This window comes from Sturnira hondurensis, unplaced genomic scaffold (assembly GCF_014824575.4).
Source record: "Sturnira hondurensis isolate 20B ecotype Veracruz unplaced genomic scaffold, ASM1482457v3 Scaffold0023357, whole genome shotgun sequence".
Classification (NCBI taxonomy): Eukaryota; Metazoa; Chordata; class Mammalia; order Chiroptera; family Phyllostomidae; genus Sturnira; species Sturnira hondurensis.
This window is the reverse complement of record NW_028095988.1, coordinates 94,436-110,794: the sequence shown is the minus strand read 5'-3', so window position 1 is coordinate 110,794 and position 16,359 is coordinate 94,436. Positions and strand designations below refer to the sequence as shown.

General features: G+C 38.7%; 1 protein-coding gene across 2 annotated transcripts in view; it reads right to left on the bottom strand.

Moving 5' to 3' along the window:
* Positions 1–16,359, bottom strand: part of PPP1R2 (protein phosphatase 1 regulatory inhibitor subunit 2) — a 42,913-nt gene that overhangs the window by 10,550 nt on the left and 16,004 nt on the right. For both annotated transcript variants that reach the window (XM_037037495.1, XM_037037496.1), the window contains exon 2: positions 7,212–7,319. In XM_037037495.1, coding sequence (XP_036893390.1) covers positions 7,212–7,319 — 108 coding nt within the window. The remainder of the gene's footprint in view (positions 1–7,211; positions 7,320–16,359) is intronic.

The following is a 16,359-nucleotide window of genomic DNA, read 5'->3' as shown; positions in this document are numbered from 1 at the left end:
GCAAATAATGCAAATCTCACCTCCCCTGAAAAAAACCCCTCACTACCTGGATTTAAAATATGTTTTGCCACATCAACCTGAAGATGAGAGAAGATGAGAGAAAGAAATCTATGCAGACATAAGGTTGGGTAAAAGCACAAAATTGGACCCTAAAGACCTCATTCAGAAGTTTAAAAACTATTTAGCTTTCCTCTTCTACCTTCTAATGAAAAATCTATTCCCCACTTAATTGCAAAAATGGGCATCTTTAATTCTCAAGCCACTCCAAGGTGTATAAATCAGAATTCAGTTATGTGTATAAAAACTGCTGGTTTATACCTTTTCTGGTTAGTTAAGGAGGTGAGTTAAATATATGCTATAGTTTAGGTGATGCTCTTTTTTCCAAGGGAAGTTGAAATAAACTCATTTATGTTACCAGATATAATTAAGCAGAGTAGGATAAAACAATCTATAAATCTGTAGAACTCTTCCACAGAAAACTCTAGGTTATGTTATAAAATTTACAGATTAAGTATGTTTGTGTATATGTGCACATGCATAAAAGAATATATACTATACACATACACAAATACATACAGGATGGGGGCAAAACTAGATTTAAAGTTTTGAGGAGGTAAAACCATTTATTCTTGTTATTATTTATTGTACTATTTTCCATATGAACAGTACACCTACTTTTGCCCCACCTTGTATATACATAAAAGAAATAACTTTTTATTATATTAGCCAGTGAGATTCTTCAGTAGTATAACCTGATCTTTCTATAAAAAGCATCTTTATTTTTTAATTTATTGATTACGCTCTTACAGTTGTCCCACTTTTTTCTCCTGTTGACTCCCCTCTGCTTTATACCGCCCCTCCTACCATCATTCCCCCAACTTAGTTCATATACATGGGTTGTACATATAAGTTCTTTGGCTACCCCATTTCCCATACTACTCAATCTCCCCCTGTCTATTTTGTACCTACCATTTATGCTTATTCCCTGTACCTTTTCCTCCATTTTCCCTTTTCCACTCCCCACTGATAACCCTCCATGTGGTCTCTATTTCTGTGAGTGGATTCCTGTTCTGTTTGCTTAGTTTGTTTTTGTTTTCTTTTTAGGTTTGAATGTTCAGAGTTGTGAGTCTGTCGTCATTTAACCGTTCATAGTTTTGATCATCTTTTCCTTAGATAAGTCCCTTAAACATTTCATATAAGGGCTTGGTGATGATGAACTTTAACTTGACCTTATCTGGCTGGGAAGCACTTTATCTGCCCTTCCATTCTAAATGATAGCTTTGCTGGATAGAGTAATCTTGGATGTAGATCCTTGCCTTTTATGACTTCAAATACTACTTTCCAGTCCCTTCTTGCCTGTAAGGTTTATTTAGAGAAATCAGCTGACAGTCTTATAGGTACTCCTTTGTAGGTAACTGTCTCCTTTTTCTTGCTTAAGATTCTCTCCTTTTCTTTAATCTTGGGTACTGTAATTATGATGTGCCTTGGTGTGTTCCTCCTTGGGTCCAAATTCTTTGGGACTCTCTGAGCTTCCTCGACCTTCTGGAAGTCTATTTCCTTTGCCAAATTAGGGAAGTTCTCCTTCATTATGTTTTCAAATAAGTTTTCAATTTCTTGGTCTTCCTCTTCCCCTTCTGGTACCCTTATGATCCGGATGTTGGAACATTTAGAGGTGTCCTGGAGGTTTCTAAGCCTCTCCTCATTTTTTTGAATTCTTGTTTCTTCATTCTGATCTGGTTGAATGTTTATTTCTTCCTTCTGAAAATCACACTGTTGATTTGGGTCCCGGTTTCCTTCCTGCCACTGTTGCTTCCTTGTACATTTTCCTTTATTTCACTATGCATAGCCTTTATTTTTTTCATCTAATTTGTGACCATGCTCAACCACTTCTATAAGTATTCTGATTACCAGTATTTTGAACTATGCATCTAACAGGTTGGCTATCCCTTCATCACTTACTTGTATTTGTTCTGGAGCTTTGATCTGTTCTTTTCATTTGGGCCATATATATATATATTTTTTTTTCTTGGTGTCTGCACACCTGTTATGTTCTAAGGGGTGGGGCCTTAGGTATTTGCCAGTGAGATTGGCAGGGCAACCCATGTTGATGCTTTGTGGCACTGTATGTGGGGGAGGAGTCCAAGAGGTAAGTAACAATGTCATTTGCTTGGCTCTCGGTTGGCTTGCAGTCACCTCCTCCACTACCCACAAGCAAATTGGGCCCTTCTGGCGCTGATTACCAGCTAGGTGGTTTCGTGTACATTCTAGGACCCTGTGGGTCTCTCCAATGAATTCTCCTGTGAGGCTGGGAGTTTCTCCCACCATCCCAACACCCACTGGTTTTTTCAGTCAGAGGTTTTGTGGCTTTATTTCCCCACACTAGAATCCTGGGTTGTGCGGTCTGTTTCACTCCCTAGTTGTTCCTCCCAGTTTATCCACATGCAAATGCAGGACCACCCACTCAGCCAGCCACTGCCTTGCGGTGAGTCCTCTCTGTATTGACTGCTGGTCTCTGCCCCTCCTACCGGTCTGGATGAATGTTTCTTTAACTCCTTGGTTGTAGGACTTCCAAGTTCGATTATTCTTTGTTTTTAAATTTGTTGTCCTTCTTTTGGTTGTGTGAGGAGCAAAGTGTATCTACCTATGCCTCCATATTGGCCGGAAGTTCCAAAAGATTTAAAAAGCATCTTTAAAAAAATTTATTTTCAAAGCTGGTAAAACCGAGCACTGAATTAATAAAAGTTGTATGCATATTTCTGTATATACATAATGCCCCAATCATTTAGAGACCAAATAACTTTAGAGACTCTCAGAGGAAGAATATGGTAAGGTAAAGAAAGGAGAAAGAGCAGAATTAAATAACTGTTCTCACCTATATTTTACACATAAAGCCTAAAAAAGACAACAGATCTATTTTTTTGAATCATGTTTGATCTAAATTCTTTCAGGTTACCTCCAATCAACACAGAAAAGAGATATCTACTACTTTTATTTATTTTTATCTTTTTACTGTTCAGTTATAGTTTACTTTCAATATTATTTTATATTGGTTTCAGGTACACAGCATAGTGGTTAGACAATCGATCACATTTTGCACTTTACAAAGTGTTCCCCCTAAAATTTCCAATACTCACTTGACACCATATACATGGACTACAGTCCCTATACTGGATTTTATATCCCTGTGAAAGAGGTACAGTAATTAAGTACAAATTGGTAGTTATGAAACAGTCTACTACTTTTATTGTAAAAAAAGAAAGTCCTGACTTTGGCTTCTGGTACAATAAACATTTAAACTATGTTTTAAAGTACATATCTGTAAGAATATAAACTTTTTATAAATATACATTAATTTCTTCCCTTCAGTTTATTAGTATTGGAGTTTGAATGTCTGTACTTCTGCCCTGGCTGGTCTGGCTCAGTGAATTGAGTGAATTGAGTACTGGCCTGCGAACCCAAAAGGTCGCTGGTTCGATTTGCAGTCAGGGCACATGCTTGTGTTGTGGACCAGGTCTCCAGTAGGGGTTGTGCAAGAGGCAACCACACATTGATGTTTCTCTCCCTCCCTGCCCCTTTCTCTAAAAATAAATAAATAAAAATTAAAAAAAAAATCTGTACTTCTTATTTCATTGTTTCTTTCTACCCTGCCACAATCTTCATGATTATTCTTGTTTTTACTGTTTCTGCTATTATCACAACTTATTTTCTTCTAAAGCTTTATTTAGCTCATTGATTTAAAAGAGAATTTAACTTTTTTTTAACAGTAACTTCTGGATTTATGTTTTACTTCAAATTATTTCAGTCTGAAAATATTTACTTTTCCAATATAAGTTTATGTCTAACCTGAATTAAGTGTTTCTACTTTTTAAAAAATTTTATTTACTGATTATGCTATTACAATGTCCTAATTTTCCCCTTAGTCCCCCTCCACCCAGTGCCCTCTTATTCCCTCAGTTAGTCCCCACAACATTGTTCATGTCCATGGGTCATGTGTATACGTTCTTTGGCTGGTCTACTTCCTATACTGTACTTTATATTCCCAAGGCTATTCTGTAGCTACCTATTTGTACTTCTTAATATCCTCACCTCTTCACCCATTCTCCCCCTCCCCCCTTCCATCTGGCAACTATCTGGTAACTAACTTCTTTTCCCTTACTGCTTTTAAACCTCTCTCTTTTTTTAAAGAAGATTTTATTTTATTTATTTTTAGACAGAGGGGAAGGGAGGGAGGAAGAGAGGGAGAGAAACATCAGTGTGGTTGCTTCTAATGTGTCCCCAACTGGGGACATGGCCTGCAACCCAGGAATGTGCCGATTGGGAATTTAACCAGCAACTCTTTGGTTTGTAGGTCAGCACTCAATCCACAGAATCATACCAGCCAGGGTGCATCTCTATCTTTAACATTTGGCCTCTTAATTATGATGTGTCTTAGAGTGGGTCTCTTTGCATCCATGATAATTGGGACTCTCCGTGCTTCCTGGAATCAGTTGCATGTGTATTTCCTTCACCAAATTAGGGAAGTTTTCTTTCACTATTTTTTCAGATAGAGTTCCAATTTCTTGCCTTCTCTCTTCTCCTTCTGGCACCACTATGATGAAAATGTTGGACCTCCTTAAGTTGTCCCAGAGACTGTTCATGTTTTCCTTATTTTTTTCAGTTCTTTTTTCTTCTCGTTGTTTTGTGTGGTTCTTTTTTTGCTTCTTATGATCCAAATCTTTGATTTGATTCTTGGCTTCATCCAATCTACTGTTGTTTCCTTGAAGACTGTTCTTTATTTAAATCAGTCTATCCTTTGTTTCTAGCTGGGTCTTTTTTTTATGCTGCTGAGATCCTCACCAAGTTTCTTGAGCATCCTCATAAACAGTATTTTGAACTCTGCATCTGATAGACTGCTTATTTCCATTTTGTTTAGACCTTTTTCTGGATTTTTGATCTCTTCTTTCATTAGGGCCATATTTCTTGCCTCCTCATTTTGGTAGCCTGTGTTTGTTTCTATATATCAGGTACAGTTGCTTTGACTCTGTGTTTTGATAGTAAGGTCTAATGTAATAGGTGTCCTATAGTGTCCAGTGGCACAGACCCCAACACCCAAGCTGAGTAATTGAGGTGCACCCTTCATGTGGGCTGAGTATACTCTCCTCTTGTAGTTGGAGCCTTGGTTGCTGTTAGCAAATCAGTGGGAGGGATTTACCCATGCCAGTCAGCTGCAAGGACTGGCTTTGACCAATGACCACCAAGTTCCGCCCTCTGTTGATGATCAGCTGTGCAGGGGCAGGGTAGTGGTGCTCCAATGTGGTCTACAGCTGTCCACTGGGTGCACTAGCCCTGGGCTTTCCCAGGAGGTACAGGCCAAGGTCAGCCCCCACCTGTGTTTTGTCCAGGGCACCCTGCCTGAGCTATAAAGCAATCTGAGATGGCTGCTATTTGTGCTAGGCTTGGAAATTTCTAGGCGCAGCCAAGCTTTGAATCTAATCTGGGTGCTGCTAGGGCTCACTGAAGCCAGCTATTGGTTGTCTGACAGGATTTAGGAGCCAAGACCAGCCATTCTTATGGAAAAGCAGCCTGCGTGGGCCTGTAAGTTGGGTGGAACAGAGCTTCTGGGAATCTCCAAAATGGGTCAAACACTGTTAGCTAGGTTGATGGAGTCTCATATATGACACCAGCTTGCCAGCTCTGTGGGGAGGGTTTAGCAAAGAGACAATGGCCTCTGCTCACCTTGATGCCAGACACTTCAGTTTCTCTCTACATACCACTGGTGCCTTTCAAGGTGTTACCATAGTGGGGGAGGCCAGAGGGAGTGAGTCTGAGTAGGTGAGCCCATGTGTGGGTTAAGAGGAACTGTTTGGGGCTCTAGCAGTTTCTTCTACTGACTATTGCCACAGGATTTTGTAGCCAAAAGTTGTGGGTACTTATCTTCCTGACACTGGATTCCTGGGCTACGGGGCCTGGTGTGGGGCTAGGACTCCTTGCTCCTCAGATATCCCTCCTGAATTTTTATCCACGTGCGTGTGAGGCCAACTCATTTTATGTTCACACCCCTTTTACCAGTCTGGATGGACGTGGTTTCTTTAATTCCATAGTTGTCAGACTTCCACTAAAGTTGATTTCTGATATTCCAGAGTAATGGCTGTTCTACATTTTAGTTGTAATTTTGATGTGGTTGTGTGAAGAGATGAGACCACGTTGCCATCTTGACCAGAAGTCTTCTGTCTTCCGACTCTGGGGTCTGGCAAAGGGAGGGGCAGAGTGGACCAGAGATGCTTGAGGAAAGACTGGGGACAACACTTTGGGGAGAGAATTGAGAGATTAGCCTCTGGGATCCTGGTACTGAGTCATCCACCATACTGCAGTAGCTATCTTGCACAGACAGACCAGTATTTCTCCATATTTAGAATGCCATCATCTCAAAATGCTTATTGATATATTATTTTTGTCTTTATACTAATCACTGCTACACACTATTATTTTAAAATTTTAGCAAAACTTAAAATTGTGAACAATCACAATTTAATTATCTAAAACTACAATATTACGTAATTCAAAAATAAGGACATCAAAAAGTAGTAATGACCACTTGTATTTGAATGGGTTAAAAATATAGTTACCATCTGTGAAGTTATTTTTTGCAAAGAGACTGAGTAAGCCTCTGATATCTATTTCAGAAACAAAGAAGGCCAATCCTCATTTTTCTTTTTATAAACACAGGGTCCAGCACAAGAAAATGCCCGTATTTTATTACATAAAAATATTTTGTCACAAAATCAGAAACATGAAATTTTGTAACATAACAATATCATACTCAAGCACACCATATGACATTTTAGGTGAACTATTCAAATTGCCATCTATCTTGTGTGAGACATTCACATACCCTACCAACTACACTCAATGGTATTACTTCTTTCGGACCCTGTAGATTATTTTAAGGAAGACAAAAATCACTGGCCTGTGAGCATCACTGACAGGAATAACTGAGGTACAACAAATAAACACTTACTACTAAAATTATAATGTGCAAAATATACCCCCAAACTTAAAAGTTACATAGTAGTTATGTTATTACACAAAAATATGCAGTGGGGTTATTAATTAGTGCTCCAGTAACAAATATGGAAATAAACACAAATTCAAATCAGCTGTTATCCAGAAGTTCTTATCCAATGAAAAATGTAAACAAGTAAAGAAAATGAGTAATGTCTATAAAACATTACCTATGGTATGGAGTGCTTGGTTCATCTATTTTCATTAAACCATAGTCTTTGTCTGCAGGATGGTATGTTGCCAGGATATTCATTTCATCCCACTTCTGGGATTTTTTACTAAAAAAGAAAACAATTTTTCCTCAATGCAATAAAAGATAAAAAATGTGCACATCTAAAATTCACAAACATCTACACCCAACAATGAGTTTTTCTAGTTGACTGCTACCTTCTATTTTTTCAGCTACTTTATTAGAATAGAAAGTGGTAAGATAAAAGCTGTTAAGAAATTAAAGTTAAATCTCAGTATTTTATAAAATACTGTGGTTTAAGTATTTTATAATACTTAAATATTACAGAATACTTAAACACATATTAAGTATTAATTTTAATGCTTAATTTAATAATTAATGTGTTAATAAACATGTATTAAAAGCATATTATTTAGAACCTTCACAAGGCATTCAAAACACTATATGACATACTTATATTATAGTCTTCATCATGTCTACAAAATTAAATCAGTAAAAACTGAAATTTATATATTGTTTGATCTCCATAGTTGAGGATTTTGACCTACTATTAGTAACAATTTGATTAAAAAACATAACAAAAATATTTCTTTGGCCCAATGTTTTCAGAGATATCCGTAACAATCAAAATATAAAACTATGAGAAAAACCTCATTAAATCCATATACCACTAAATATTTAGGTTATAAAACAATAAAATTATAGCTTAGTTTTTTTAATCTATAAAAATAAGGTTTTGGTAAGAAATGGTGTATACATCAGTTCCCCCTTATCTGTAGGAGATACATTAAGATGCCTGAAATCACTGATAATACTGAACCCTATATATACTATGTATTTCCCTATACATGCATACTTATGATCAAGTTTAATTTATACATTAAAAAATAGCAAAATTTTACTGTGATAAGAGTTATATGAATGTGGTTTTTCTAAAAATATTGTACTCATCACCTTTCTTGTGATGATGTAAGATGATATTATGCTAATGTAAAGAGACGAAGTGAGGTGAACGATGTAGGCTTTGTGGCATAGCATTAGGCTACTACTATAGAGGTTGTTTGAACAAACGTGCTGTGATACCTCAACAGTTGATATGATAACCAAATGGCTACAAAGTGACTAATCTGCAGGTAACCTATACAGTGTGGGTACACTGGACCAAGGGATGATATTCATATTAAGATTTCATCATGCTACTCAGAATGGTATACAATTTAAAACTTATAAAGTATTTCTGGAATTCTCCATTTAATACTTTTGTTTTCTTTTAAAATTTTATTTTTCAATTCCAATGTTTTCATTCAATATTACTTTGTATTAGTTTCAGGTATATAGCATAGCAGTTAAACAATTATATACTTTACAAAGATTTTTGCCCAATATTTCTAGTACCCACCTGGTACCATACATAGCAATTATTTATTGACTATATCCCATATGCAGTACTCTACATTCCCATGACTATTTTGTAACTACCAATTTGTACCCAGTAATCCCTTCAGTTTTCCAGCCAGAACCCTAAACCTCCCTCCTCTGTGGCAACCATCAGTCTGTTCTGTGTATCCAAGTCTGTTTCTAGTTTGTTTATTTTGCTCTTTAGAGTCCATATATAAGTGAAATCATATATTTATCTTTTTCTGAGTTATTCCACTTGGCATAAAGGGTTAAGATTTCATTCTTACTATATAGTATTCCACTATATGTTATGTACCAATGTTCTGGGTCCAATTATCTATTGATGGGCACTTGCATTGCTTCTATATCTTGGCTACTGTAAGTAACAGAGTAATAAACATAGAGGTGCATATATTCCTTCAAATCAGCATTTTGAGTTCCTCTAGATATATACCCAGAAGTAGAACTGTTAAGTCACAAGGCAGTTCTGTTTTTTGTTTGTTTGTTTTTTTTTGAGGATCCTCCATACTGTTTTCCATAGTGGCTACACCAATCTGCACAAGGGTTCCCTTTTCACTGCATCATCACCAACACTTGTTATTTGCCGATTTACTGATGATAGCCACTCTGACAGGTGTGAGGTAGTAGCACACTGTAGTTTTAATTACTGATTAGTGATATTAAGCATCTTTTCATATATCTTTCAGCAACTGTATGCCTTCTTTGGAGAAATGTCTATTCAGTCCTCTGCCCATTTTTAATTGGATTGTTTTTTGTTGTAATAGCAGTTCCTTACAATTTACGATATTAACCCCTTATCAGAGGGGAAGGACGGTGGGCGCAGAGTCCACTTCCCCTGCATGCAGCTTGAACACCTGGCTGATGTTCTGAGGAACAGAGTGAACGGCCAATGGTATCTCAGTATACATGAAGGTTGCAGGCCAAAACTGTAGAAGACACTGAAACATCAGATGGTAAGGAGATTGCTTTGGGACAATTAAGGTCCCTGGCTGCTGCTAGGCCTGTTGCAGGATTGTTAGAAGAAAGGCAGGTCAATGGCTCCCTTCCCTGACAAACAGGGACGTTTGAGCAGCACTAGGATGCCTGAAGTCACTGTGGTGAATAAAGAAGTAAACAAATGCACAGGGGAGATGTGCTCCCTCTTGGACTGTGGACACTGGTGGGGTCATTACAAAGAAATTGGGGAGCCAGTGACACCTGGAAAAGGAAGAAGAGTTGGGCTGTGATGGACCCCAACCTGGACAGTTTCCAGTCTTGTTGGAAAGTTGGGCTGTGTGAGAGGCCAGGAGATTGTTTGGAGCAGCAGGCTTGAAGAGGGCAATTGAAAAAAAAAAGGCTCTTGGTGGCTATTCAGAGAATGCTCCCTAACAGGTTGCCTGTGACTCCCCTGGCTGTGACCTTGCAGCCTCTGCAGCCTTGGCCATGGGACCATCCCTGCTGCCAGGACTGTGGCCACAGCAGGAAGGGTGCCTGCTCACACCCGAGGCCCCAGCCACACGTGCCCCACCCACTGCCACCACAACAGCAGAGGCCCTCCACCCCAGCAGCAGCAGAGAAGGCCATGCACAAGTCCACCCCACCACTGCAGGGCCAGACTGGTTCACTAAGAGGAAGGCGAAGGTCCCCCCCTCCCCTGTCCCCACAGAGCAGAGCAGCAGGACTCAGGGAGTCAGCAATCCCCAGAAAGACTTAACTCAATGGGGGAGCTGAACTACCCAGAGGAGACTCTGAGAGTTCCTAGCACCTAGGACAGCGAAGAGTGAGAAGGTGGCATGTGAGCTGCCCCTAACTGGTGCACCTCAAGGACAGCACAACTGGTGGACTGAAGATGTAGGCCTGGCGCAGAAGAGCACTGGGGGCCCAGCAGTGAGCTGAGGAACTGGGCTGGAGGTTGGGCAACTGTGAAGAGCAAGGCCCAGACCAGCTCCCATCAGCACAAAACCAAAGGAAGGGAGAAAAGCAAACTAAACCAGCCAGGAAGACAGCAGAACTGGCTTGGCTGTTTTAAAGGAGGCTTTTATTTTCTTTCTCTCCCCCTGTCCAAATGAGACAATCAGACATGGAGCTGTGAAAGGACCAAAGTCAGACCCAAAGTGGGGTATTCCCAACAAATGACAAACTGAGGCAAATTTCATTTTGCTATTCCAGAGAGCTTGCAAGTTATTGTTTATCTTCTTTATTATTATTTCATTATTTTTACTTCTTTCATTTTATTAGTTTTTTTTAATTGCTTTTCTTTCTGTTTAGTTTTCTTCGTTTGGTTTAATTGCATTGTTAGACTGGTTTTCCTTGTTCTCTCTTTCTCGGTTTATTTTTAATTTTCCTTCTTTCACTTCACCTGTATTCCAATAGCACACCACTCTGAGCCATGTCCTCCCTATTCTTGTTATTCAGATCACACAGATTGTGTCATATGATTTTTGTTCCATACAACTGTAAATACTATACAGCACCCCTCCTGGATCTTAGCTCATTTCACTGTCTCCTGGAACTTTATTACTGTTGTGGTTAACTCTAGTCTTTTGCACATTACACATATTTTCTATCCTTTACTCTCACTATATCTCACAATTGGACCTCCCATAAGCTCACTGTATTCTGGATTCAACTTACAATCCTTCCCCTCTCCTAACAAAAGTCTTATCTTTTTCCCACTCTGTCTAGTTGGGTGAAATATCACAGTTTCAGTATATAAGTCATAGTGTAAGTTTATACTATACTTATTCAAAGGATTTCCTATCTCTTCTCTATGGGTTGGTCCTTTATGTCCCATAGAACACAATTCTATTGTCTTAAACCATTTTGACTTCCCCCAGATGATCACATAAACAAGTAGGTGGAAGCTGTGAACACCAGTACACCTGCTGGAAGAGAGAACCCACCAACAAGGGAACCACCGACAGATAACAATGGAAGAAGGTGAAGAAATGAGTGGAAGCTACACTAACCCCTACCCAGAACGAATCTGGAACTACAAGTAAACAGTGCAGAAACTACCCAGAATAAACAGCTGAACAGTAGTTAGAGAGAGACCTCAAAACCTGGGACAGACACAAGAACCAACTTCAACACAACCTGTCTGCACCTGAACAACAGAATACAAGATGTGCTGGACAGGGTGACCCTCAGTTACCCAGATGGAGAGAAGGAACAACCAGAGAAAGACCCAACAATAATCAAAACCCAAAGACATCCGAAGAGCCCACATAAACGACAACCCAAGAGCAGCAAGTTCAGGAGATCAAGGAGACTGCACTCCTGAATCTCACTGGTCTCCTACCACAGAAGCTCACACCATAAACTCAGGGAGTGAGAACAGATCAATTTGAGAAGCCGAGGCTAACAAAACAGTCTCACAAAAATTGTAGAAAAACAAACAAACGACAAATGAAAGGAAAGGAGGAAACCTCAGAAAGAATGCTAATTGAAATAGAGGCAAGTCAACTGTCACATATTCAGTTCAAAGCAATGGTTACAAGGAAGTGCAGTAAGCTCACAGAGAAATACCAAAAACCAAAGGGAAACTACAATGAACTCACAGCAAATTATATCAACATGAAAAAGAAAACAGAAACTGTCTACAAGGGCCAAAAGGAAATGAAGAATACAATTTCTGTATTGAAGAACACTGCAGAAGAAATCAAAAGCAAGACTGATGAAGCAGAGGATCGAATCAGTGAGCTGGAGGACAAGGTAGAAAAAAACACCCAGAAAGAGCAAAAAAAGGAACAGAGACTCAGAAAGAATGAAGAGGTATTAAGGGAACTGCAGGAAAACATGAAATATAGTAATATCTGTTGTAATAGGGATACCAGAAGAAGAGGAGCAGCAAGGGAGAGGAAACTTGTTTGAAAAAGTAATGATGGAAAACTTCCCTAATTTGATGAGAGAAAAAGTCACACAAATCCAGGAAACTCACAGAGTCCCAATCAAGAAGAACCCAAAGAGGCCCACTGCAAGACACAAAATAAAATGGCAAAATTCCAATACAAAGAGAGAGTCTTACAGGCAATAAGGGAGAAACAGGAAGTATCATACAAGGGAGCCCTAATAAGACTAGCAGCTGACTTCTCAATGGAAACACTCCAATAGCAAGGAATATTGCAAGTAATGAAAAAAATGCCTACAATCAAGACTACTCTATCCAGCAAGGCTCTCAATTAAAATGGAAGGGCAAGTAAGGAGCTTTTCAGACAAAAGAAGCCTCAAGGAATACTCCTCCTCCAAACAAGCTCTGCAAGAGTTGCTAAAGGCACTGCTTTAGAAAAGGGAAAAACAAAAGAGTGAGAGAGAGAGGAACACAGACACGAAAAAATAGCAATGAATAAGTACTTATCCACAATAACCTTAAATGTAAACATTAAATGCTCCAATACAAAGACACAGAATAGCTGAATGGATCAGAAATCATAACCCACACATATGTGCCTACAAGACACCCACCTCCGAACATAAGATCTACAAAGACCGACAGTGAAGGGCTGGAAACAAATATTCCAAGCAAATGGACAGGGGAAAAAAAGCTGGATAGCAATACTCATATCAGACAAAATAAACTTCAAAAAGCCATATAAAGAGCCCCAAAAGGTCACTTCATAATACTCAAGGTCATTCATAATACTCTATCAAGAAACAGAAACAATGTACATATATATGAACTCAACATAGGAGCACCCAAATACATAAAGAAAATGTTGGAGGACTTCAAGAAGGGTGTTGACACGACTCCACTCTAAGACAAGCAACCCAATTAAAAAGTGGGCAAAGGACTTGAACAGACATTTCTCCAAGGGGGACATGTAGAACATCCAGAGACACATGAAAAGATGCTCAATATCGCTAGCTATCAGAGAGACACAAATTAAAAACACAATGAGATACCATTTTACACTGGTCAGAATGGCTATCATAAACAAAGAAACAAACAACAGGTGTTGGAGAGGTTGTAGGGAAAAGGAGACCCTAGTTCATTGTTGGTAGGATTGCAGACTGGTACAACCACTATGGAAAACAGTATGGAATTTCCTCAGAAAACTAAAAATGAATCTGCCTTTTGACCCAGAATTCCAATGCTAGGATTATATCCTAAGAACCCTGAAATACCAATCCAAAAGAACCTATCCACCCCAATGTTCACAGCACCACAATTTACAATGGCCAAGGGTTGGAAGCAACCTAGATGCCCATCAGTATATGAATGGATCAAAATCTATGGTACAATTACACAATGGAATTCTATGCAGCAGAAAAAAGAAGGAGCTCCTAGCCTTTGCAACAGGATGGATGGAACTAGAAAGCATTACACTGAGTGAAATAAGCCAGGCGGTGAAAGACAAATACCATATGATCTCACCTTTAACAGGAACTTAAACAACAAAACAAACAAGCAAGCAAAATATAACCAAAGACACTGAAATAGAGAACGGGCTGACAGGGACCAGAGGGGCGAGGGGAGGGAATTTCAGGGGAAAAGGGGAAGGATTTATAGGAACTAGTATAAAGGACACATGGACAAAAATTAAAGGGAGGTGGAATGGGAGGGAGGTGGGGAGCACTGGGGGGAAAGGGTTGGGATGGGAGTAAAAGACAAAATTACTTGAACAACAATTAAATTACAATAAAAAAGAAAACCTTAAAATAAATTTTTAAAAATTCTTTGTCTTTTAACATATATATATAGAAGGATGTTGACAGCAACATGGTTATAGTAGGAAATTTTAACACCCCACTGTCAAAAATAGATAGATGTTCCTAACAAAATATCAACAAAGATATTGTGGCATTGAACAATGCCCTAGATCAAATAGACTTAACTTATATATCTAGAACCTTTCATCCCAAGGAAGCAAAATACACATTCTTTTCAAACGTACATGGAATATTTTCAAAGACAGACCACATGATAGGACAAAAAGCAAGTCTCAACAAATTCAAGAAATCTGAAATCACGTCAAGCATTTTCTCTCACCACAAGGAATGAAACTAGAAACCAAACTCAAGGAAAAAGCTCAAAAACACTCAAATTCATGGAGAGTGAATAGCATGCTATAAAACAATGAATGGTTCAAGAATGAGATCAAAGAAGAAATCAAAAAGGTTCTGGAAACAAATAAAAATGAACTCACAAAAATGCCAAATCTATGGGACACCGTGAAGCCAGTGCTGAGAGGAAAGCTCTTAGTGATACAGGCCTACCTAGGAAAGATAGAAACATTTCAAGTAAACAAAGTTACACTGCACCTACAAGAATTTGTGGAACAACAACAAAGACAGCCCAGAGCAAGGAGAAGGGAGGAAATAACCAAGACCAGAAAAGAATTAAATTATATAGAGACTAAAAGCACAATTCTAGGATCAATAAATCCAGGAACTTGTTCTTTGAAAAGATAAACAAAACTGACAAGCCTTTAAGGAGACTGATCAAAGAGAGAGAAGACCCAAATAAATACAATAAGAAATGAAAGAGGAAAAATTACAACTGATACCACAGAAATACAAAGGATTATAAGAAATTACTAGGAAAAACTATATGCCAAGAAATTTGAAAACCTAGATGAAATGGACAAATTTCTAGAAAAATACAATCTTCCAAAACTGAACGAGGAAGCAGCAGAAAGCCCAAACAGACCAATAATAGCTGACGAAATGGAAGCAGTAATCAAAAAACTCCAAACACACAAAAGCCATGGACCGGACGGTTTCACAGGAGAATTTTACAAACCCTTTAAGGATGAGCTAACCGCTATCCATGACAGACTATTCCAAAAAATCCAAGAAGATGGAAGATTCCCAAACTTGTTTTATGAAGCCATCATCATCGTAATCCCCAAATTAGATAAAGACATAACAAAGAAAGAAAAGTTCAGGACAATATCACTGATGAACATAGATGCTAAAATCCTTATTACAATATTGGCAAAACGAATCCAGCTATACGTTAAAAAGATCATACACCATGATCAAGTGGGATTCATCCCAGGTTGGTACAATATTTGCAAATCAATAAATGTAATATATCATATAAACAACAGACAAAAATCACATGATCACAGCAATAGATGTAGAAAAATCATTTGATAAGGTACAGCACTCATTTATAATAAAGACACTCAGCAAAGTGGGAATAGAGCATTTCTCAACAGAATAAAGGGCATATACGAGAGACCTACAGCCAACATCATGCTCTACAGGGAGTTGTTCCTCGTGGTATGGGAATGTAGCTCAGCCCTCACTCAGAAATGCCAGTGGGGAGCAAGTTGCCACACAGGAGCCAGGCCGACAGACAGGTTTTCCTGTGGGGAATCAGACCTGCATTGACCTAGACTGCTATGAGACTTGCTTTTGCTAAAACTCCCTCACCCTAAATTGAGGCAGAAGTGCTTACTGTAACTTCCTAAAGTCTGTGCTAAACCTCCCAAGTATGGAGTGTAACTGTTTCAACCACTTTGCCCCTTGATCTATAACATCCTTCTCTTTGAAGTAATTAGCAACATTCTTTCCTTTGTTATCTGTAAAAGGTAATCACTTACAGGGAACCTGTGTATAGTAAATGAGGACCATCCTCAATATAATGTACAGAGCAAAGCAATACAACCTGTCCAGGTAGAAACTGGCCTACTCTCTCACTCAGAGAGCAGACATGCCGTCCCTTTTTCTCCACAGGACTTCTGTGGTCTGTGTGTATTTGTTCATAACCAGCACAACATGTG